This window comes from Macaca nemestrina, chromosome 12 (assembly GCF_043159975.1).
Source record: "Macaca nemestrina isolate mMacNem1 chromosome 12, mMacNem.hap1, whole genome shotgun sequence".
In the NCBI taxonomy this organism is placed as follows: Eukaryota; Metazoa; Chordata; class Mammalia; order Primates; family Cercopithecidae; genus Macaca; species Macaca nemestrina.
In genome coordinates, this window is record NC_092136.1 from 94,020,474 (window position 1) to 94,043,871 (window position 23,398).

Genomic DNA, 23,398 nt, shown 5'->3' on the forward strand with positions numbered 1-23,398 from the left:
GTCTGCCCTTTCTTGAATGTCACAATGTTTTGACTACTTTAGTGTTACAGTAAGTCTCAAAATCAGATGGTGATTGTTTTAGCTATTCTAGATGTTTGCCTTCCCAGATAAATTTTAGAAATAACTTGTTGATTTTGATTTTTAAAATCCTGTTGGGATTTTGATTGGTATTGCACTAAATCTATACAATGGGTTGGACAGAACTGACATAACAAGATTGAGGCTTCCAATCCATGAACATGGTATATCTATCATTTACCTCTTCTTTAATTTGTTTCATCAGCATTTTGTAGTTTTAAGTATAGAGATCTTGCATATATTTTCTTATATTTATTTATAACTAAGTATATAAAAGGCTTTGGTAATAGTGTAAATGATAGTGTTTTTATTTCAATTTATAGTTGTTTATTGCCAATATTTAGAAATATAATTGATTTTTGCATATTGACCTTGTATCCTGCATCTTTGCTAAACTCACTTTAGTTCCAATAGTTTTCTGGTAGATTTTAGGGGGATTTTCCAAGCTGACAATCATGTTGTCTGTGAATAGACATGGTTTCATTTATTTTCAATCTGTATGTCTCTCATTTCTTTTGTCTTATTGCACTGGCTAGGGCCTGTAGTGCAATTTTGAATATGAGTGATGAAAGTGGACATCCTCACTTTGTTCTTAATCTTACAAGGGGAGCATTTAGTCATTCACCTTTGAATACAAAGTTAGCTGCAGCTTTTTTGTGGATCCCATTATCAGGTTGAGGAAGTTTCCTTCTAAATTTGCTCAGAGTTTTGATCACCAACAAAAGTTAAATTCTATCAAATGGTTTTTCTGCATCTATTGAGATGATCAGATGCTTTTTCTTTAATCCATTGCTGAATTAGATTTATTGATTTTGGAGTTTTAAAACACTTTTTCATTCCCAGGATAAACCTTGGTCATGATGTATTATTCTTTTTTGTGGAATTGATTTGCTAGTATTTTGTTTTGAATGATGGTATCTATGTTCATGAGGAGTATTGATTGTAGCTTTTTTCCCTTGCAAAGCATTTGTTTAGTTTTGGTATCACAGTAATGCTGGCCTCATAAAATGAGTTGGAAATGTTCTTTCCTCTTCTATTTTCTAGAACAGTTTTTTTACAATTGGTATTATTTATCCTTTAAATGTTTGGTAGAATTTGCCAATAAAGCCATCTGGAGTTTAATTTGTTGGAATATTTTGAAGCAATTGTTTCTTTAATAAATATAGTGCTATTCAGGTTATCAATTTATTCTTGAGTAATCTTCAGGAGTTTGTGTCTTTTAAGGAATTTGTTCATACCCTCTAAGTTGTAGAATTTATGGATAAGAGGTGTTTGTCCAGTATTTCCTTTTTAATGTGTGTAAGATATTAATGATGTCCTCACTTTCATTCTTGGTATTTCTTTTTTCTTTTTCTTTTTTTTTTTTTTTTTTGAGACGGAGTCTCGCTCTGTAGCCCAGGCTGGAGTACAGTGGCCGGATCTCAGCTCACTGCAAGCTCCGCCTCCTGGGTTCACGCCATTCTCCTGCCTCAGCCTCCCGAGTAGCTGGGACCACAGGCGCCGCCACCTCGCCCGGCTAGTTTTTTGTATTTTTAGTAGAGACGGGGTCTCACCGTGTTAGCCAGGATGGTCTCCATCTCCTGACCTCGTGATCCGCCCATCTCGGCCTCCCAAAGTGCTGGGATTACAGGTTTGAGCCACCACGCCCGGCCGCCATTCTTGGTATTTCTAATGTGTCTTTTCCCCTTTTCCCTTGGTTAGTCTGTCCAGAGATTTGTATTAGTTATCTATTGCTGCATAACAAATTACTCTGAACTTAGAGTAATTCTTGCATCAGGAATCTGGGAGCAGTTTAGCTAGTTGGTTGATTCAGAATCTTTCATGAGGAGGCAATCAAGATGTTGACTGGAGCTGCAGTTTTCAAAGGTTTGACTGGAGCTGGAGGATCTACTTCCAAACTTACTGATATGGTTGTTGACTAGAGGCTTCAACTCCTGATCATGTGGATAAGACATGAAAACTGGCTTCCTCCAGTGAGTTATCCAAGAGAAGAGGGCGAGAGAATATGTAAGACAGAAGTAATGATAACCTAATCTTGGAATTGGAATGCCAGCACTTCTTCCACATGCTATTGATTGCACATACCAACCCTTATACAATGTAGGTAGGAACTACAAAGGTTATGAACACCAGGAGGTGGGGATCATTGTGGGCCATCATGGAAGCTGGCTACTACAGAGTTTATTGATTGTATCGATCTGTTCAAAGAATCAGTTTTAGATTTCTTTGACTTTATTGTACTTCTATTCTTGATTCCTGCTCTTTCTTAGTCCTTCCTTTTGCTTACTGTGGGTTTTATTTGTTTTTGCTCTTCTTTCTCTTCTTGCTGTTCTGAGCAAAGGCGGCTACTAGCTGTTGTTTTTTAAAACGTTTTTGCAGATAGATAAATCTTACCGAGAAGATGTGTATGATCTCTTTCCTGGGACATTCCAAACCATTGAACTGTTTGCAGATCACCCAGGGACATGGCTGCTACACTGTCATGTGTCTGACCACATCCATGCTGGCATGGAGACAACCTACACGGTCCTTCGTAACATAGGTACTGTTATCTGTCAATGATGCCAGATGATGGCACCAAGCTTCCTGTAGACCCTGAAAACAGGAGGCATGATAAAAACTCAGATATAGCCCTCAACAAGCTCAGAGTCAAGTAAGAGAGACATATATGTAAATATGTAACTATAATCAAGTATGCTATGTGCCGTAGCAGAATGCAGAGTACAGGGCTTACTGGCAGCAGTAGGAGGGAATGGGTAACAGTTGGAGGATATGAGCCAAAGTTTCACAGAGGCCATGATGCTCCAGATAGACTCAGTGGGTGAGCAGAAGTGGGAAAGACAGACGGGGCAGGAAAGCATGTACATGGGAATGAAGTAGCACAGTAAGAATCCATAAATGATTGGCAGATGCTGACGGAATAAGTCCTCGCCGGTGAAATGAAATGACTCATGTCATGAAAAGAACCCCCTTCTGTTGTTAATAAAACAATCAACTTGTTCTCTTTGTGCAGACAACAGGATTCCTTACTCCACCACATCTCCTGGAGGGGCATCTCACCCAGCCACGGTGCCATCTAACGGTAATGATACCCTCTCCCCATGTAAATGAGTCAACATTTCACTCCTCAAGAATGGCAGGGGCCTGACAACTTTATCTTTTTCACAGAACGACCTGGCAAGGAGCAGCTCTATTTCTTTGGCAAGAATCTGGGTCCAACGGGAGCTAAGGCAGCCTTGGTCATCCTTTTCATCATTGGACTCCTCCTTCTAATCGCCACGGTGATTCTCTCCCTTAGACTCCGCTCTGCAATTAAGCAGACAGATTACCAGCAAGTCCAGTCCTGTGCTCTCCCCACGGATGCTCTATGAACCATCTGGTCTCCCTCAACAGGAAAGGGTGATGTCCCACAGCTGGCCAGATGGCAGCCAACAGGGAAACTGGACCAAGGCATCACTCACCAAGGAAGGTTGACACTGTATCCTGGATCAGCCTTCTGATCCTCTGAAACATCATCCAAAGCAATTTGCTTTTATTTATTTATTTTTAAACGGGCTGTGAATAATCCTCAGGTATAAAACACAGAAAAAGGAGAATGGGCATGGCTGAGAATGTCAACTCTTAGTCTGTTCTCTGGATGGATTCACTGAATGGGAGACCCTCAGAAAGATATCTTTATATTCCATCTTTTATAATTCCTAGATTAAACAGTGCTTTCTTAGCTAACCACCAGTTTCTAGATGAACAGCTTCTAGAAAAAGTTAGAGTGCCTCAGACATTTAACTTTTTCAACATTGTTGCATAACATGCATCCCTTTGTTGTTCTATGGAAAATATATTTCTTAGGAGTTCTTGGAAATGTCTAAGTCAGTGTCTGCTGAGAATTAGACCAAATAAATTTTTTGGAGGCTTTAACCAGCTCTCCTGGCCTTTTCCTCTTTGATATAAATAGCCTGTGCACTGCTTGTTATAAAAAGCAAAGTTATAAGCTTTTTTTTTTTTAATTGCTGCTGTTTTTATTCAAACCTGTAGAAATACTTGAATATCTACATGTTTTTACAATATGTTTTTATGGCAATGTTTGTACTTTCAAAAATCAAGTAGAGAAATTGTATTTCTACTCCAGACTGTGGGAGGGCTGAAAGTTGTAAAACAACATGTTAGGCTCTCCCTTTATGAAGCAGGGACTCCCTGAGAGTTTAGAGCAAGTTCTCTATAAGGGAGGGAAGCTTTGCAGGAGGCAAGTCCGGGCTCGAATTTGGAGTTTGATTTTTTTCAATCAGTTAGAGGAAATCTTTACAAGTCTCCATCTTCTATGAAATAATAACATTCTCATTGTATGAGAAACACCAGGAGGAATTTATCAATGTAGGTGACTGGATAGGAGAAGGGGCCTCTGAAGATCCTACATTCTGTGCTTTTTAAAGATATACCCCTTTATGGAAGGAGAGAAAAAGGAAAAGAAAAGGTGAGAAAAAGATAATCTTGGTGGCAGATTCTCTTAAACCATTAAACCAGCTTTGAAAATTAATAAATAATTTCCAAGGTTTGAATGCAAAAAAAATTATTGAACAACAAAACTCAACCCATTATGAGCAATCTACATGGTCCTATACTTAGACATTAGGTGTAAGATTGATAAAAGCAACATTGTTTATTACAAGACTGAGAAATTGCTTTTAGCTCTGGGTGAGATGCCCTGAGATGCCAATGCCAATGCTAGATGAGTGATACTGGTATGCCTGCCTTAGCAGTGGGTCATTTGAATGTCAAAGTGAATGACAAGGAGCTAAGAAATATTCTGGTGGAGGGGCCTTTCATACTGTCTCATCTTCATCTTGATGAGGGGAAATGGGTAATTGGATAGAAGCTATAGTCTTAACATAAAAGGATACAAATGCTAATAGTTCTGTTCATAGTTTGCTTGAATGTCATATTAAACACCATACACAAAAGCTTTTGAATTTCAGTCTGCTAACCGTGGACAATGTGATTTCATAGTACATGTTCTACAGTTTTCATACATGTGTAGGCTGCAATTTCATAATAATTATGGTAAATGCCTTATTTATTACCTACCTTAGTAAGACAAGTTGTTGTGTTTTTTTCTTTTCAGTTTATTTTTTTAATGAAAACAAAACCACAAAGTAGTTTGATTGCATCATTTCTCATTTTAATAAAGTTTCCTATAACGTGGCTATTTGCATGGTTATTTTCACTTAAAATTTTCTATCACTGAACTAGGGGAGGTGGCTAAAGGGGAATTAATTTTTAGATATTTAGGAGCTATGACTATGCCAATGATACTTGTTAGAAGAAAAGAAACAAAATAATGTATCTCCACAAATAATATGACTTCTCAAACATTGTTTCCTCATACATAACTACACTCCTTGTTCTCAGCCTCACTCTTGAGAAAATCAACTTGGCCTTCACGCCTTCACTTACACACACCTTTCCCTCCTGTTAAAATACAAGTGTCCCTGCTCCTAGCAGGGCAGTCTCTTCATTTGACTTTGGGCCTCACTGCTTCTTGCTTTCTCAAGGACTTCATTACCTTGGGTGTCCATTTTTCCTCCTGCATCTTTCTATGGACATCAGCAATGTCCGCCACTAAAAACAGAAAACAATGAGCTGTCTTCTTTAACTCTATAACCCCCTCCGACCCAGTTTCTCTCTTTCTTTGATAGCAGAACATGGAGGTATTCACACTTGGTCCCTGTATCACCTCACCCCATGAATTCCTCAGCGCATTCTGATGACTTTCAATCCAGCGTGCCCAGCCCCCATGCCCCAATCTGCTGTGGTAGAGATCACCAACCATGATGCCATTTCCAGTGGCTTCTTCTCCATGTTTATCTTACTCAACCTCTCAGCAACAAGAAACAGCTCCTTCCTTCTGAACACTCAGAGTCTCTAGTCCCTTGGCTCTGCAACATGACTCTCTGCCAGGCTTCCTTCTTCCTCAATGACTATTCCTTCTCAATCTCTTTTGCTAGTCCTTCTCCTCTGTCTGACCTAAATGTTAGCATGCCTCAGAACTTGACACTGGGTTCTCTTTTCTCTTTTTTCCCTCTGTGGTAGGCTGAATAATGCCCCGAAGATGTCATGTCCTAATCCCTGAATCTGTGAATGTCACCTTATGTGGTAAAAGGGACTTTGCAGGTATGATTGCTTTAAGGACCTTGAAGATAGGAAATTTATACTGGATTATCCATATTGACCCTATATGTAATTACAAGTGTCCTTATAAAGAGAGGCAGTGGGAGATTTGACTACAGAAGAAGAAGGCAATGTGACAACTGAGGCAAGATGCTATGCTGCTTAGAGATGGAGGAAGGGGTCATGGGCCAGGGAATGCAAGGAATGCAGCTCCAGAAGCTGGGAAAGGTAAGGGAATGGATTTTCCTGTAGAGCCTCCAGAGGGAGGTTGGCCTTGCAGATATCTTAAAACTGATTTTGGACTTCAGAGGTCCAGAACTGTAAGAGAAGAAATGTGTGCCACCAAGTTTGTGGTAATGTGTCACCAGCTACTCCATAGTTTATTTTATCCATCCTTATGATTGGAAAACCATTTTTCTGTGAATAAATTCAAAATGTGTTTCTCTAACCCTGACCTTGGGCTGCAGATTCACACAAATCTTGCTTGAGTAGGGTCAGCCTCTCCATCATCACTACTGCTCCTTTCAACCACTGTCCACACATTGCCTCGTGTTTTTCCAAATTTCATCCCTTCTCTGGTCGCTACCCTTTACTGTCTTCCCATTGCACTTTTAATAACATCCAAACTCTTTACCTTGTCTTTAAGTCCCAGCTTGACTTGGCCCATGCCCACTCCTCCAACTTCTTCAACTCTGCTCAAGCTTTCATCTGCTCCTATACCCTGCTAGTTCTTTCTTGCCTCAGGGCCTTTGCACATGCTGCTTTCTATGCCTGGAATGCTCTCTCTCTCTAGCTTCCTCATTCCCTCTCTGTATTAGTCAGGGTTCTACTAGAGGGACAGAATATATATATATGTAAGAGGATAATAATACGGGTCTTGTGCTTTTAGATGCTTAATCTGCCAGTCATGTGTAGAATGGATGCAGGAATGGGGTACATGGGAACTCTCTGGGGGGGGGTGTGTGTGTGTGTGTGCCTGTAGAAATAGAGTCTGGCTCTGTCACCCAAGCTGGATATATATCATTATATATATAATGATATATAATATATATTATATAAATATATATAAAACATATAAAATATAATATATATAATGATATATAAACTCATATATGTGTGTGTATGTATATATATAAGTTCATTAAGTATTAACTTACATGATCACAGGGTCCCACAATAGACTGTCTGCAAGCTGAGGAAAAAGGAGAGCCAGTCCAAGTCCCAAATCTGAAGAACTTAGAATTTGACTTTTGAGGGCAGGGAGTATCCAGCACGGGAGAAAGATGTAGGCTGAGAGGCTAGGCCCATCTCTCCCTTTCACATTTTTCTGCCTGCTTTATATTTGCTGGCAGCTGATTAAACTGTGGCCAATGGATTACGGGTGGATCTGCCTTCCTCGGTCCACTGACTCAAATGTTAATCTCTTTCGGCAACACCCACACAGACACACCCAAGATTAATACTTTGTATCCCTCAATCCAATCAAGTTGACACTCAGTATTCAATATCATACTCTCCTAGCTTTTCTAGTTCACATGTGGGTTCCCCTAACTTCCCTCTCTAAAGTGGGTCCTTCCCCCTGTTATTTACTATCTTCACTGTTTTCCTTTGCAGCACTTATTACAGGACATAATCATTTTATGTCTGTTGGCTTAAGTTTTGTCTGCCTCTTTGGCTGGAATGTAGCTCTGTGGAAGCAAGGACCCCTGACCTGTTTAGCTCACTGTTGCATCCCCAGCAGAGATCATAGTACAAATACACAATAGTTTATTAGCAAATATTTATTGAATGAATGAATGAATATATAAAGAGATTAGGCAGTCTACTGAACTTCACTATTTTGACTTAGACTGTTTTGGTTGCAAAAGCTCTCATATTCAAATGTCAAGGGTCTCCAACAAGTAAAACAGAGTTCTAAGAGACTGGCTATGAGGTTCACAACCTACCTTGGCTTCTTTTTTGTTTGTTTGGTTAAGACAGAGTCTTGCTCTGTTGCCCAGGCTGGAGTATAATGGTGCAATCTTGGCTCACTGCCATCTCCACCTCCTGGTTTCAAGTGATTCTCTTGCCTCAGCCTCCTGAGTAGCTGGGATTACAGGCATGTGCCACCACGCCTGGCTAACACCCGGCTAGCTTTTGTATTTTTAGTAGAGACATGGTCAGCCAGGCTGGTCGTGTTGGCCAGGCTGGTCTCGAACTTGAGGCCTCAAGTCATCCACTGGCCTCGGCCTCTCAAAGTTTTGGAATTATAGGCGTGAGTTACCACACCTGGCCTTCACCTTGGCTTCCTTCTAACAAATGATACTGGGACAAGGGGAGAGGCAGGGTGGACATGGGAGGAGGATGCGTGATTTAATCCCTAAGTGTGTGTTCTAATTATAAAAAAGTGATTTCATCAAAAACAAAGCATGAGAAACAGCCAGGAGGAGCTAAGAAGACATGCTGATGAAAGAACCATACTATGGTATTCTAGATGGGCTCCTGGAACAAAGGATATTAGGGGGAACTAAGGAAATCTGAATAAACTATGGACTTTAATTAATGTATCGATATCTCATTTCTTGTAAGAAATATACCATGCTAATGTAAGACAACAATAATAGAGGTCTTGTGCTTTAAGATGATTAATCTGCCAGTCATGTGTAGAATGGATGCAGGAATGGTGTATATGGGAACTCTCTGGGGGGAGTGTGTGTGTGTATGTGCGCGCACATATGCACGCGTGTGCAGAGAGAGAGTCTGGCTCTGTCACTCAGGCTGGAGTACAGTGGTACAATCATAGCTCACTGTGGCCTCAAACTCCTAGGCTCAAGCAATCTTCCTGCCTTATCCTCCAGATTAGCTAGGACTACAGGCACACACCACCACACCTGGCTATTTTTTAAATAAAACTTTTTGTAGAGATGGAGTCTTTCTATGTTGCCCACGCTTGTCTTGAACTTCTGGCCTCAAGTGATAAGTCTATGTTTTAAAAAAACAATGTTATCTACACTCTCATTTGACATGTTAAAGTCCTGTGGTTGGTAATAACAGCTATCAAATGCTAAATGCCACCAATGTGGCAGGTACTGTTACATATATTATCACATTTAATCCTTAGAACAACTCAAGAGGTAGGAAGCATTATCCCTATTTGGAGAATAGGGAAATTGAGGCTTACAGATTTCCAGGGACACAGCCATAGTCACATATCAAGTAAGTGACAAACCCAGGAGTTGAACTCAGGGTCTTACCTTCTCATTACCCCCAAAGAATGGTGGCACATGTCAGATTGTCTGATTTGATTTTTACAGTAGGAAAAATGGCTCCCTTAGCTACCACACCCTTCTGTGCTACTCATTTCTATCCTCCAGACCACAGCACCAGTTTGGGCCCTTGTTACTTCTCCTTTGCAAAACTTTGACAGCCTCTTACCCAGCCTCTCCATCTCCACTCTCTGCATTACAGTCCATTGTACACATGGCTGGCAGATTAATCATCTTAAAGCACAACATCCTTTATATTCCTCCCCTCCAGAAATCCCCTAATGCCTACTGAAAAAAATCCGAACTACTTCCTCTGACCCAAGTTTTCATATTTGACTTGGCCCTACACCAGTGTCCAGTGGCTCCACATCCTATTTCCCAACAAGTTCTCCATCTGGCTTCTATTTTAAATTCATTGAAAGTAGAATGGCATCATACTGAAAGTAAAAAATTGCCAAAACTGAGGGCAATTTATGCAACTGCTGAGATTCAGCCCAGATCCTCAGAGGAAATTGATATGTAATGAAAAAAGAGATACGCAATCCACCATCCCATCACAGAAGGCAGAATGAACTAACTGCTAAGCCAGAGGAAGAGAACAACAAGGGAGGGAAGGATTCATTACAACTGGAGGATCCTGGAAGGCTTCCTAAAAAGGGGTCATTTGAGCCTATGGGATGAGTAGATTTTGGCAAGGAGAGAAGGGAAATGGCACTCATGATTTCCTCACTCCCAGAAAGCCCCTGTCCCAGCTCTGAATGTCCCAACTGACACATTCTCCCAGGCCCTACTTATTCTCTGCACCTCCCTTGGTATACCCCACTTTTCACAATAATCACTCTTTCTACCTTGTATTATAGTTAATTGTGTACATGCCTTATTTCTCTAAGCCATAAGTCTTTGAGGAAATGGAATGTATTCATTTCATTTCTGCTTCCCCATCCACTCAGCGTAGAACTGGCCCATCACCAGCCTCTAATATATGCCTGGAATGTATGGATAAGTGAGTGTGAATTGGGCCAGCTTTAAAAAGTGTTCAGATGCCTTCAGACATTTATTTAATACTATGAATTAAAACATCAACTCTGTGCGAGGCATTTGTGCTAAGTGTTGAGGATAAAAGTGCTACACATCGGCATGGACCTACCCTCAAGAAGTCGATCAAATAAAGGCGTGGCAAACACTAAATAAATGAATAAATATTTGTTGAGTTGTAATTGTGACTATTTTTTAAGAAGGAAAAATAGAGAGCAACAATGACAGATGATACGTACCTAGATTCACAAGTTGCCAGGCACTGGCACTGCGCACTACCCATGTGTTAACTCATTTGGTCCTTACCACAGTCCTAAGAGGTATGACCTTTTTAAAGATGAGAAAACTGAGACACAGGAGAGTCAAAGAACTCCCCAAGACTCACAGCTAGTAATTAGTGTTGCTAGTATTATGGGAGAATTTCACAAAGCGACCTAATCTAGTCTGTCTACTTAGGGAAGGTAAGTGACATTGAGCTGAGGCCAGGAGGGTGAATAAAGGTGGGCCAGGCAAAGAGGCCACTGTGGGGAGTGTTTTGGGTGGGAAGGCCTGGAGGAGGCCAGGGGCTTAGCTAACTTGAAGAACTGAAAGGAAAGCAGTGAAGCTGGTGGTGAGGTAGGCAGAGGCCATGCTAAGAAATTTGTATTTTATGCTAAAAACAATGTACACTTTAAGTAGAAAAGATGATCTGACTGGAGCTTTGAAAAGCTCATCCTGGCAGCTGTAGAGGAGAATGGATGGGGACCCTGTCGCACATATTTCCTATATGTGGTTAGGAGACAGGATGGTGAGTTGAATTGGGTATTGGAAGTGCAGGTGGTGGGGTGTCAGATTTGCTATATTTAGGAGAGAGAAGTAAGAGAATTTGACACTTGGTTATGGCAGCTGTGAGAGATGGAGTGTTGAAGATGGACTCCAGGATTCCAACTTGGGTGGACGGGTGGCTGGTGGTACATTTAGTAAGATGGGGAAGACGGAGTTCAGATTTAAGGGGAAGATGAAGACTGAAGTCCTGGTCATTGAGTTTGAAGCCCTATGAGCCACCTCTTGGATGCGTGTTCAGCGGCCAGGCTGGGATGGAGAAGTACATGTGGGAGTTGAGGCTTATATCTGTGGACCCACAGAGAAGAGAGCCAAGCCCTGCCCCAAGGTGCCCTCGTGCTTGCAGGTCCTGCCTGCTTCAGATGTTGCTGGTGATAACCTACATGTCACATTTGACGGGGCTTCCAAACTAAGCCATCTGAGAAAGGTCTTATGATTCATGGCTTAGATCCTGTCTGTCCCTGAGTAAAAAAATCTGTGAGTCTTCGAAATCTTTTTGTCAGTTCCTCGAACTGTTGATGTACTGATTAATATGTAAAAACTGACACTGAAAAGAACACTTGACTTGTTTCTGAATCATAGAAACTTTGATTTTCTTGTGCACAAAACATTTTAGACTGTATGTTGTCACCCGAAGCCCGTGACTGTAACCTGTGTACCGCACCCTCCGATGAAAAAAAACCCAACTCCGACATGAGGGGTCCTCCTCCCTTTTCCTAAACTTTCTTCTAAAACCCTTCCAACGTGTAACACATTTTGAAACATGCCCAACTTTGCTGGTAAGTCTTCTTGGGTGGATCCTCACATTTAGCTTCCGATAAATCGAATTATTTCTACCTCAACAGCCTTAATTTCCGTGGACACTTGTCAGAGTATTTCCTCCTGTCTTTCTATCATCCACTTCCTGTGAGCTGTTCATAAGCAGCTCTCTGCAGCCTCAACACCCAGCTACCTGCAGGCCGCCCCTCTGCTGGCTCCCAGAACAAGGCTCTGATTGGGATGGCAGAGGAAAGAGAAACGGGACCAGCAGCGCTACTCAGGCCTCAGACGGGTCATACTCCACACTCACCAGCGTTTCCACGCCACCATCTCACGCGGAGCTCCTGGAAGGGTCCAGCGCTCCCTCTGCAAGGGACCGTCTGTCTACACCGCTCGATTGGCCTTTTACGGCACTGACTCTTCTTTGAAGTTTTTACAGCTCCTTCTAACCCATTTCACTGTGTTGGAAATGTTAGGGGTGGGGCGTAAAGGGGGCCATCCCGTCCACAGAAAGAGTTGCTTGCAGAAATGATTTTAAAATTCCCGGGTGCCAGGACGTGAGGAGAATGCGGCCGGGAGGGACGGGAGAATTTTCAAAGGTGCCGCTCAGCGGGAAAATCCCTTTGTCGGAGAGCGGGCCCGAGGGGCGCTGGATGCAGCCGCGCCCACCCCGCCTCGCGTCACCGCGTCTCCGGAAGCTCCACGCCCCTGGGTACTCGGTTTCCCCGGATGGTTCCGGAAGAGCGCGGCGCGGCTAGCAGAGAGCGCAGGGCAGGCCCGGAGGCCTCTTCGGCAGCCGGGGCGACGCGTAGGCGCAGGGCCAGAGGGAAGCGCTTTGTCTCGCGCGTGGTTCCCGCGCCTGCGGGCGCGCGGGAGAGGCGCGAATCCGAGTGCCGCGCGCGCCCCGGGGACTTACACCGGCTGAGCGCGCGAGGTGGGACCGCAGGAACCGGAGCGCCCGGGTCCCCGCCCCGCCCCGCCGGCGGCGGAGGCAGCGAGCGCGAGAGCCCAGCGGGGTCGCTGGGAGCCGGAGGCACCGAGACACAAAGGCAGGCGGGATGCTAGAGCATCTGGGGAGCAGGCAAAGGGAAAGCGAAAGCCGCACGCCCGGCCAGTGACAGGGTGAAGGAGCCGCGCAGCTCTCCCTACGCCGGCAGTACCAAGTCCTGCCTGGCCGAGCCTGGCGCGCCGCAGCCATGGCCATAGCCCACCTGGCCACGGAGTACGTGTTCTCGGATTTCTTGCTGAAGGAGCCCACCGAGCCTAAGTTCAAGGGGCTGCGACTGGAGCTGGCCGTGGACAAGATGGTTACGTGCATTGCCGTGGGGCTGCCGCTGCTGCTCATCTCGCTGGCCTTCGCGCAGGAGATCTCGATTGGTAAGCCTCGCCCAGGACGGAGGGGAGTGGCCGCCCCGGTCTGGCCCGGTGAGCTGCGATTTTACGGCTCACAGGCCCGAGCCTGGGCACGCCCAGCTGTGATGGTAGTGAGCGTCAGGAAGGACAGTGGTCCCGGTTTTATGGTCCAAAGCGTTCTTTGCCCAGGTGTTTGTTTCATTGGTACCCTGGTGTACTCTGCTCGCATCCCTACTCCTCAGTTCTTTTGTTCCTTATGCCCCACTGATCGGATTGTGGCTTACAGTTTATGTTCCACCCTTAGAATGGGCACCTTGCCACCAGATTTGCCAAAAATAGCAGTTTCCCCGTTTTTCACCCCTGTCTCCTACGTACTTGTGCAACCGCTTAAAATTTTGCGCCAGAGAAGTTCCTGAGTGGCTACATGGAGAATGTGAAGACCGGTGCTCCATGAGAAGTGTGTTCTTTCACTATCTTACATATAATTGGTGTTTGCTGAGATCTTAGCTCTCTAGGGTTGTGCATGATGGGAAATATCTGCACTTGGCAGGCATTAGAGGGATCCTCCACTTGGACGGTCTTACGAATGTGAGATGAACAAGTCCCCTTCCTGTAAATTCTCATTTGAGCTTCATAACTGTTGTGTGAGATTGGAAAGTCTGGTGGTTTGGGCAGGATCATGTGGCTATGTGGCTTATCTTCCTCATCAGCTGTTCTGACTTTCCACACAGGAGAGAGTTTATGAACCAACAGGAAGGTAGTGCAGGAAGGTTAAATACAGTTCTGTGGCAGGGGGAAGAGAGAGGACCCATTGCGACTGGACTTTGGGAAAACTTTGTCAGAGGGTGGGTGGGATTTGGATAAGCAGGAGTAAGACCTTTGTTAAGGTTTTGAGATGGCAGAGAATGTTATATGTTCCTGGAAAGAGAGACACAGTGACCGTCCTAGCCAAAGCAGGAGGATAAGTCAGAGTTCCTGGAGTCCGAGAGTGAATATGGGCCTGGGTCAGCCTGGAACAGAAGAGTGTAGGCTGATGGTTTCAGAACTGTGAAGTTATTGTTTGAGCAGAGGACAGACTGGTTGAAAACAGCACTAAGTAAATACTAGCCTGATGGTGGCATTTAGGGTCTGGGAAGAAGGTGAGAGGATGGGGCTTGGAGGGCTGAGTGCCAGAGAGCAAGGCATCAGTTGAAGTCTTGTGCACAGCAGGTGTGAAGAGTGGAAGAAAACGGGTGGGTGATTGCTGTGAGATCAAGGAGTATATAAGCAGCACTTAGAGTACCTAGTTTTTCATAGGCCATGAAGGGCAGTACTGGTTGAACGCGCTGTGGAGGTTGTATGTCTGGCTGATTGGAGTGTGGTGTTGGTGGGAATTGTGAAGTTGAGGGAAGAGTTGATTAGGAAAGAGTGACGGTGAGTGTGATTTTGCAGTCTGCAGCATTAAGTTGTTCAGTTTCGCAGGAAGTTGCCAAATTCATGGTGGAAAATAAGTTTTTCGTTTTCCTGCATTTGCATAGACATAGTCATCGGGATTTTCTTTAACTTTCCATTTGACAGTGAATTGAGGCTTCCAGCTGAAAGGAAACCACCAAGTAGCATGAGTCATGGAGATAATCTCTCCCTTCAGTCAATTCCTCCTTCAGTACTGGCCGTGTGCTGAACTCGGCGCTGACCTCCAAGCACCGGGGAGTAAAAGAGGCATGGTCCCTGTCTTGGAGGTGCACGTCTTGGGCACCTGGTTGGGACAGAAAGGCAGGAGGGAGGAGTTAGTCACCCTCTATGACTAATCTCCACCTCTAGCGCGTGTACTAGAGGGACTCTAAGGCACCTGCACCTGTAATGCCTTAGATACATCTAAATTGGTGGGCTGAGAGGTATTTTGGGGGTATTGGGAGTGGTTTTACCTAGCAAGAGTCTGAGGTCGTGCTGTGTGCATAGCACTGTGTGCTGAGGGAGGTGGGAAAGGATTTTGAGACCTTGTTCTTGCCCTGCCTTCTCCCTGCCCTGTGACAATTTACTATGCAGTTGGGCACTAGAACATATCTATTAGCAGGTAACACCATTCAGCTGTGTGTAAGTCAGCACCCAGACAGGTGTTGAGCTATGAGCTCCAGGCTGGTGAAGGTTGGCAGGCACTTGGGTGAGGAGCTATTGAGCAGACGCCCATGTTTTCTGAAGTGTTTTCAGGAGTTCCAGGGGAGGACAGACATGTAGGATGAAGCTAACAGGACCAGGGAAGACCTATTAGATCAGGTATACATTTAGATAAAACCAGAAGAAGGGCTTTTGAGAAGAGGGGAGAGGTACATAGACTAATACATGGAGTTGGTACAGTGAGAGGGATCATGTTATGCAGCATTAATTTTGTGTAGTTAGTAGTATGCACTCAGCCAAAAGAGATGAGAACAACAATAAAGGGAGAGTGAAGTAATTGAAATGGAGCTGGCACTTTGCCCACCATATTGGTCAATGAACACAAGCCCCAGGAAGACGCTGAGATAAGGCCGGCAGACTTAAAACATGGCTTCATCCTCCCTCTGCTGATAATTACTCCTTCCCTCTTTGGTGCTTGGAATACTGTTTTGTTGAACTTAATACAGAGCTTTATAACCTGTCTATGCATGTTTTGCATGGAGATTGAAACTACTCTATAAACATTTGTTGAGTGAATGAAAGGTGATAGCTTTTGGCATCATCAGACGTTGTTGATTGATTCTGGTGTGCATGATGCTGTACCTTGGCAATGGGGTGTCAGACACACGTAGGACTTAAGAATCTTTTCTCTGGAAGCACAGTCTAGTGGAGAAGTTGAACGCATAACCCTCCTAATACAGGATTCATGAAACCTGGGCAGTGTCCGAAGTGTATACTAAAGCCTAATGCTGTGGGAAGGCAGAAGGAAGGGTTTTTTTCTGACTCAGGAACGGTAAGAGTTTCAGGGCAGAGTTGGCCCCTGAGTCAGGACTCCAAGTGTGTGGAGCAGTGTTGGCTGAAGCTGAGATGTGCGAGACAACCTGTGACCGCTGGAGCTTTAGCGGCATAGTCACATGGAGAGGTGGAAGCTAAAGTAAGGGTCCAGGGGCTCCACGTGAAAGAGGGCACAGCAAATCCCATTGTTTTCCTGTTTGTGTTGGGCTGTGTGTGTATATATATAAAATTAGAAACGAGAAAATCAACCGTAATTACATGTTTTTCCTTTTTCCACCTGTATGATAAACTGGTATATATAAGAATTCATCTCTTGTGATATAAAATCCCCTCAAGCGTAAAATAAATTATATTTTCCAGTGACTTCCCCAAAATTAAATTCTCTGTCAACTGGTGTTTGGTGAAATAGGATTCAAGTTGAAACTTTGTGGTGATTTTTCCTTTAAATAAATGATTTTTTACTTTAAAGGTAATCCATTAAATCAAAACTGTGCATGGATTGTGTTTTAGATTTAAGAGCAGGTCCTCTGCGGGGGTGGGAGTGTTGCAGGTTAGAGAGAGGGAATGTCCTCATGTGATAAAATACTTGGCTTCATATTAAAGGCTTCCCTTTAGTCTTTGGCCTGTTCTCTTAGTAGTTCAGCCCACTGGGCTCCTCTCAGAAAAGAGGGACAGAGACCCATGGGCATGGCAGCGAGCTGACCTTTATCAAGCCCTGCCGGGTGGCAGCATGGTGGCTACAGGTGAAGCATCCACTCCTCGGAGGTTCTGGCCCCTCCCCTCCCACAGCAGTTCACACAGGTCCCACGTGATAGGCACTGGTGTGGGGCTGCCTGGGCTGGTGGGGACTGTGTTCGGGACAGAGAGCAGAAGGGACTCTGCCTTGCTCATTCACCAGATCTTGGTCTGTCTGCCCACAATCACAGGTTGAGGGTCACTGCAGAAGTAATGTGGTCTGGCAGGGGCATAGCAAGGTTGATGCCATGGTCAAGGTGGAGGGCAACTTCGGTAGTCTTTGCGGCAGCCTGTGGTCCGCAGCCACTCATTGTTCCAGATCTGCCCTGTGATAGTGAGAATTACAAGCAGAAACACTCCTGAGGGAGTGGCAAGGAGACTCTTCTGAGTTGTGCCTGGGAGCATTTTGAAGGCTTTTAGACAGTGAGATACTAAGGACTGAATGTAGGAACTAAAATGTGCACCTGTCTGGTTAGGCCTGATACTTCTACTCAGCCTTTCTAAAATACCGCAGGCCTGCTTCCCCTGAGATTCAGTTGGGTAGGGGGAAAATAAGTGACGCACAGCGAAAGACAGTTTAAATTTAATTGTGACTTTGGGCTAGAAAAGCTGTGTGGTGGGAGCCAGAGAAGGGAGAATCAGTGGTGTCACCAGCCCTCGTTTTTCCTTCCTCTTGCCTTCCATCACGTCTTGCCCTCAACAAGTGCTCCATAGAAATTTAGTGAAGAAAGTGCCAGAGCACACTAGGGAACTCTCCCAGAGTGGCTGTGCTGAGGGAATGGACGGGTTGTTCTGGATAAGGGTCCCAGTTGCCTGGAAGTGCGCCCTCTGAGTGCCATTTAATGATACAAGTGCTATCCTGGGTCAGGCCTGTCCTGGCCACCTCCCAGACACCTGCCTCTGATGATAGCAGTCAAGGATGCACGTCACTCTGATAGGTAAGTTGTCCCACTTGATTTATAAGCTCAGATTATATTGCATGTGCCTCAGATTCCTTTTTGTGTTATTTTTGTGATGAGGAAGAATCTGTGTTCAGAGTGCAGAATGGCTGTACTGTGGAAGAAGGATGAGCGTGATCTATGTGGCTTGGGTACCCTGAGGCTGTGCCTCGAGGCCCTTCATTTCTAACACATCTGCTGTCAGGTGCCTCTAGAGGTGCAGCACATTTCATTGAGGGGGAGAGGTTTAGGAAATGGCTGGGCGACACCTTGTGTAGAATATAAGCATGATTGCATGACGTGACCTTCAAGCCCTGAAATTCTAGAAGTATTTCTCTCAAGTTATGAATTCCGTTAGTGTGCTGCAGTTATGGACTGAATGTTTGTGTCTCCCAACCCCAAAATTCATATGTCAAAGCCCCGATCCCCAGTGTGATGCTAATTGGAGATCCCTTTGGGAGGTAATTAGGTTTGGATAAGGTCATGGGAGTGGGACCTTCATGATGGGATGCCCTTAGAGAAAGAGGAAATCCCTCTTTCTCTCTCTCCTCCCCCTTCCTCTCTCTCTCCCTCTCTCTCTCTCTCCCCCACTATTCCCCTTCCTCTCTTCTTCCCTCTTCCTCTCTCCACAAGTGTGGCCACAAGGAAAGGTGTATGAGCACACGGGGAGAAGGGGGCCATCTGCAAACCAGGAAAAGAGCTCTCATCAGACACCGAATCTGCTGGCACCTTGATCTTGAACTTCCCAGACTGTGAGAAAATAACTGTTGTTTAAGCCACCCAGTCTGTGGGGTTTTCTTACAGCAGCCTAGATTAAGACAAAACTGTCAACGACCAGACTCTAAATGGGATTCATGTTCAAGGGGTCTTTTGACAGGGCCTCCTGTGCCCTGTGCTTAGAGCTGTACAAGGCCCGAGGCCTCAGGGGCTGCTTTGATTCCCTGGTGCCTCACGTGGCACATATCCCCTGGGAAGGAGAGCCCCTGTCTCCTGCCAGGATGTTTCTTGCCCTGAGTCTGGCTGGCTGGACCAGGTGGGGAGCTGGGGCAGCCAGTAGTCTACTAGGGAAAGGGTGTCTGGTCAGCCGGGGACCCTGCCTCCCTCCCCGACTGACCTCCCAGTGGGCAACCACCGTTCTGGGCAGAGAAGGACTTGGTCTTTCTGAGTTAGCGCTGCTCTTTTGCTATCATTACAGGGCAGGTGTTGGACCAGCCCCAGTGAGCCAAAGGACAGATATAACTGCAGCTGCTTCCAATATGGTTTACTTGGAGTTCCCCTTTCACTTCCTGCAACTGAGTCAGCGACTGGGTGGCTTAAGTTATCTACTCTGTTGTGGCTGAATTTAGACCTGTCTTTGGGAATATCTTCAGGCTGCTTTTTAGCATGTACCAGCTGGCAAAGCAGATCGATTCTTTTCAGGGTTGTCTATCAGAGTGGGCCAATATTTAGGGTCTCATGGCATAGGTCCTATAATAGAACATCTTCAACTCACACTTAACCAAAGAGCCAAGAGAGACTCCTAACCCCTCCAGAAGGATGCGTGCTGTCCAGAGAGTCTACTGTTGGATACATGTTTTACTTTGTTAATGCTTTTCTTGTACAAATAGTACCTAAATACATTATCATGGTAAAGGATTCGTAAATCTCTTTCACCATGTGCTGAAGGTAGGTGGACACTTTGTGCAGCCTTATTGCTGTACTTTGTCTGTATTAACATAAAGTGTACAGCTTATTTTGTTTTTCTCACTTAGTATGTTTGCAGAGCTTTCCGAGCCAGTACGTAGGTGTCACCTCACTGTTTTATAATAGAAGAGTATTCCATAGCTTAGAACATACTTATAATTCATATAAGCAGTCCACTAATGATGGACATTTACATTCTCTCAAAAGTTCTACTCACACATAAAGCTTGTTTGTATGAAAATCTTTGTAAATATTTATCTCCTGCCAACATTAAAAGGAAAGGAGACTGCAGCAGTATCAGTTTCCAGAAGGACGAAATCATTTTCCAGAATAGTTTTGCATTCCTGCATTCCTATTTGAAATAAGTGGAAAAACAAAACAAAACACTACCCTGTACACTATACTCCCGCAAAATGTGACTGCATTAGAAGTTTGGAAGAAGCATTTTGATGTGCCCTTGGTTTTAAGAAAGAAAGGGCCTCCTTCAGGGGGTAGAATTGCAACTTTAAGTTGAACTTTATGATGCATGTTCTCATAACACTCTAAGTTTCCTTTCTAACATTTACCACAACTTGAATTTAGGTAATTACTTGCATACTTATTTGTTGAATACTGTAAGTTCATTTAGGGCAGGGACCATGTGTCCTTAAAACTTGATACATAGAAGTATTAGGTGGCTCCCACGTTGCTATGAAGAAATACCAGAGACTGGATTATTTATAAAGAAAGGTTTATGTGGCTCATGGTTTTGCAGGCTGTACAGGAAACCTAGTGGCTTCTGCTTGGCTTCTGGGGAGGCCTCAGAAAACAGTCATGGTGGAAGGCAAACAGGGAGCAGGCACGTCTTATATGCCAAAAGCAGGAGCAAGAAAGAGTGGGGGGAGGTGTTACACATTTCTAGTGGCTCACACCTATAATCCCAGTACTTTGGGAGGCTGAGGTGGGTGGATCATGAGGTCAAGAGATCAAGACCATCCTGGCCAACATGGTGAAACTGCGTCTCTACGAAAAATACAAAAAAATTAGCCGGGCGTGGTGGCGCGTACCTGTAGTCCCAGCTACTCGGGAGGCTGAGGCAGGAGAATCACTTGAACCCGGGAAGTGGAGGTTGCAGTGAGCTGAGATCGTGCCACTGCACTCCAGCCTGGCGACAGAGTGAGGCTCCGTCTCAAGAAATAATAATAATAATAATAATAATAATAATAATAGACAAATAGATAAAACCTGAAAATAGGTCTTAGGACCTTCATGGACTCTAGGTTTGGATTAGCAACATCCCTTTAAAAAACCATGCAAACACCTTTTTTTTTTGCAGTGGTTGCTTCCTTGGATTGCATCCTTGTCAAACCCCTAACTGAGACAGTGAGGGCTTGATCCGAAGTAGAGAAGGGGAGGCAGTTTGGGGGCATTTGCCCTGGCTGAGCTAGGATCTCTGGGTGAGGCAGGCCCAGCTTCATGCCATGGGGTTTCTGAGAGCAGCAGGGAGACATTAGTTGCTTGGGGAGAAGGGGGCCTAAAGAGAATCTGCCATCTGCTTGGTACCAGGTGCACCAGTAGGGGATGAAAAGGGTGGTGGGGAGGGGACCCCATTTTTTTTTTTTTAATAAATTCTCTATATAGCTCATACTCCTTTTTAAAATATAAATATTTATATATGTATATTGTATGATTATAAAGATAAAACTTACTCTAGAAAATACAGAAGAGAAAATAGTGGTAAATCTATAATACCACCTAGGATAACCACTATTCTATCTTGGTCTATTTTCCCCCAGGAATATATGTACAGGAGAGAGATATATATATATCTCCAGTAACTTTTAAAAAGTTTAAAAAAAAACAGACACCTAAGTCAAGGCCATGTTACCATGTTCTTAAATTGTCGTACACTTGATTTTTTTGTTGGCAGTCACGTAGAATGTTGTGCAAATGTGTCAAAATTTAACTGTTTCACAATTTTTGTAATATAAATAGCATTGCGAAGAACACTCCTGTATATAATAAACCACCTCTCTAAAGATCTCAGTATTTCAATAGATTGTATAATTCTAATTACAAGGTCAAAGTATACGCAGACATTTTTAAGACTTGGCCGGTGTGGTTGAGTTGCCCTCTGGATAGACCCCCAATGGACACTTCTCCCCGCAGCTGAGGGAGTGGCTTTCGTCACAGCTGGCAAAAGTTAGTGGATTATCGTCCACAGTTTAATAGGTGAACAAAGGTGTGCCATTGTTTTAAGTCACATTTATTCAGTTACAGCACTGAATGTTTTTTCATATGTATTTTTTCCATTTATATGATTCTGTGAGTTGTCTGTTCTTATCTTTTGCTTATTTTTCCAACGGGATGTTGGTTTCTCAATGGGTTTTATTAACTGTTTCTATGTTTCAAATATTTTCTAGCTAGCCTTTATTGTATTTTCTTTTCCAGTTGTCAATCTCCTTTGAATTCTGTTTATGTTAAGCATTTTCGTTTTTTAATTTTTAATTTTCATGGGTATGTAAAGGTATATATTCATGGGATATGGAGATATTTTGACACAGGCATACAATGTGTAGTCATCACATCAGGAGAAATTGGATATCATCACCTCAAGTATTTATCCTTTGTTACAAACAATCCAGTTATACTCTTTTAGTTATCTTAAAATGTAAAATTAAGTTATTATTGACTACAGTCACCCTGTTGTGCTATCAAATACTGGATCTTATTCATTCTTTCTATTTTTATGCCCATTAACCATCCCCATTTCCCCGATGCCATCCCTCAGTAACCTTTACAGTATAAGTTTTGATAAGCAGAAATTATTTTAAGTCATTAAAACTACCCATCTTTTAATCATTTCTTCAGTTCCATTATGATTAGACTGTCATAGCCCATCCTTAGATCTATCAACTTTTTAAAATGATCTTTAATGATTTTATATGAACATTACCTCTACACACTGTTTTGTTCTTTTGGTGCTATAAGTCAAGACTCTAGCTGATCATCCCCTCATTGTCATTTATTGAGGAACCTGTTCTTTATTCATTGATCTGTGATGATTTCCCAATCATATAGTCAACTCAAGTAAGTGACCCTATTTTTGGGCTTTTTATGTTGTTCCACTGGTCTGTTAATTTTCATGAAAATACCAGACCATCCATTTTGTCACTGCTTTCATACTGGCTTGTTTTTATATGTGATACCTAGGTATCAGATATTTTTACCTAGGTATCTGTAATTTACCAGATACCTAGGTAAATTACAGTTATAAAATATTAGAACCATGAGCAGGGAAACTGAAGCTCAGCAATCTAAGTGAGTGACTTGCTTGACACCAATTGTCACATCTCCTTAGATTAATTTGTCATAATATATTAAATATTTAAAAGGCTCTTGAATTAATGGAAGAGCATCATTATCAGCAGGATCCTTACTGGTGACTTGTCAGGCTATCTAACTATTGGACTTTTTAAAATATTATAGTTATGAGGAACACTATTTTGATATATAATAAATATTTATTTGGTCTTTGGTTTCCCAGCACTCTGCTGATGAGGTCACTGATGGCAGTGGTCTTCTGGGTAGCCTTGTGAACCAGGCTTGTTGCCAAGGGAACCAACCATGTGATTAGAGGGTTGAGACCCTCAGCCCCAACCCCTGACCTCACGGGAGGGG

The 23,398-nt window shown here is 43.6% G+C and overlaps 2 protein-coding genes across 2 annotated transcripts in view; both read left to right on the plus strand.

The window, feature by feature from the left end:
- LOC105484343 (hephaestin like 1) overlaps positions 1 to 5,739 on the plus strand; it is a 104,832-nt gene extending 99,093 nt beyond the window's left edge. Inside the window, exons 20-22 of the mRNA XM_011745864.2 lie at positions 2,458 to 2,620; positions 3,092 to 3,160; positions 3,247 to 5,739. Coding sequence (XP_011744166.2) covers positions 2,458 to 2,620; positions 3,092 to 3,160; positions 3,247 to 3,449 — 435 coding nt within the window. The 3' untranslated portion in view covers positions 3,450 to 5,739. The remainder of the gene's footprint in view (positions 1 to 2,457; positions 2,621 to 3,091; positions 3,161 to 3,246) is intronic.
- Positions 5,740 to 12,813: 7,074 nt separating this feature from the next.
- Positions 12,814 to 23,398, plus strand: part of LOC105484341 (pannexin 1) — a 59,065-nt gene continuing 48,480 nt past the window's right edge. The window contains exon 1 of the mRNA XM_011745862.3: positions 12,814 to 13,478. Within this exon, the coding sequence (XP_011744164.2) occupies positions 13,298 to 13,478 (181 nt within the window). The 5' untranslated portion in view covers positions 12,814 to 13,297. The remainder of the gene's footprint in view (positions 13,479 to 23,398) is intronic.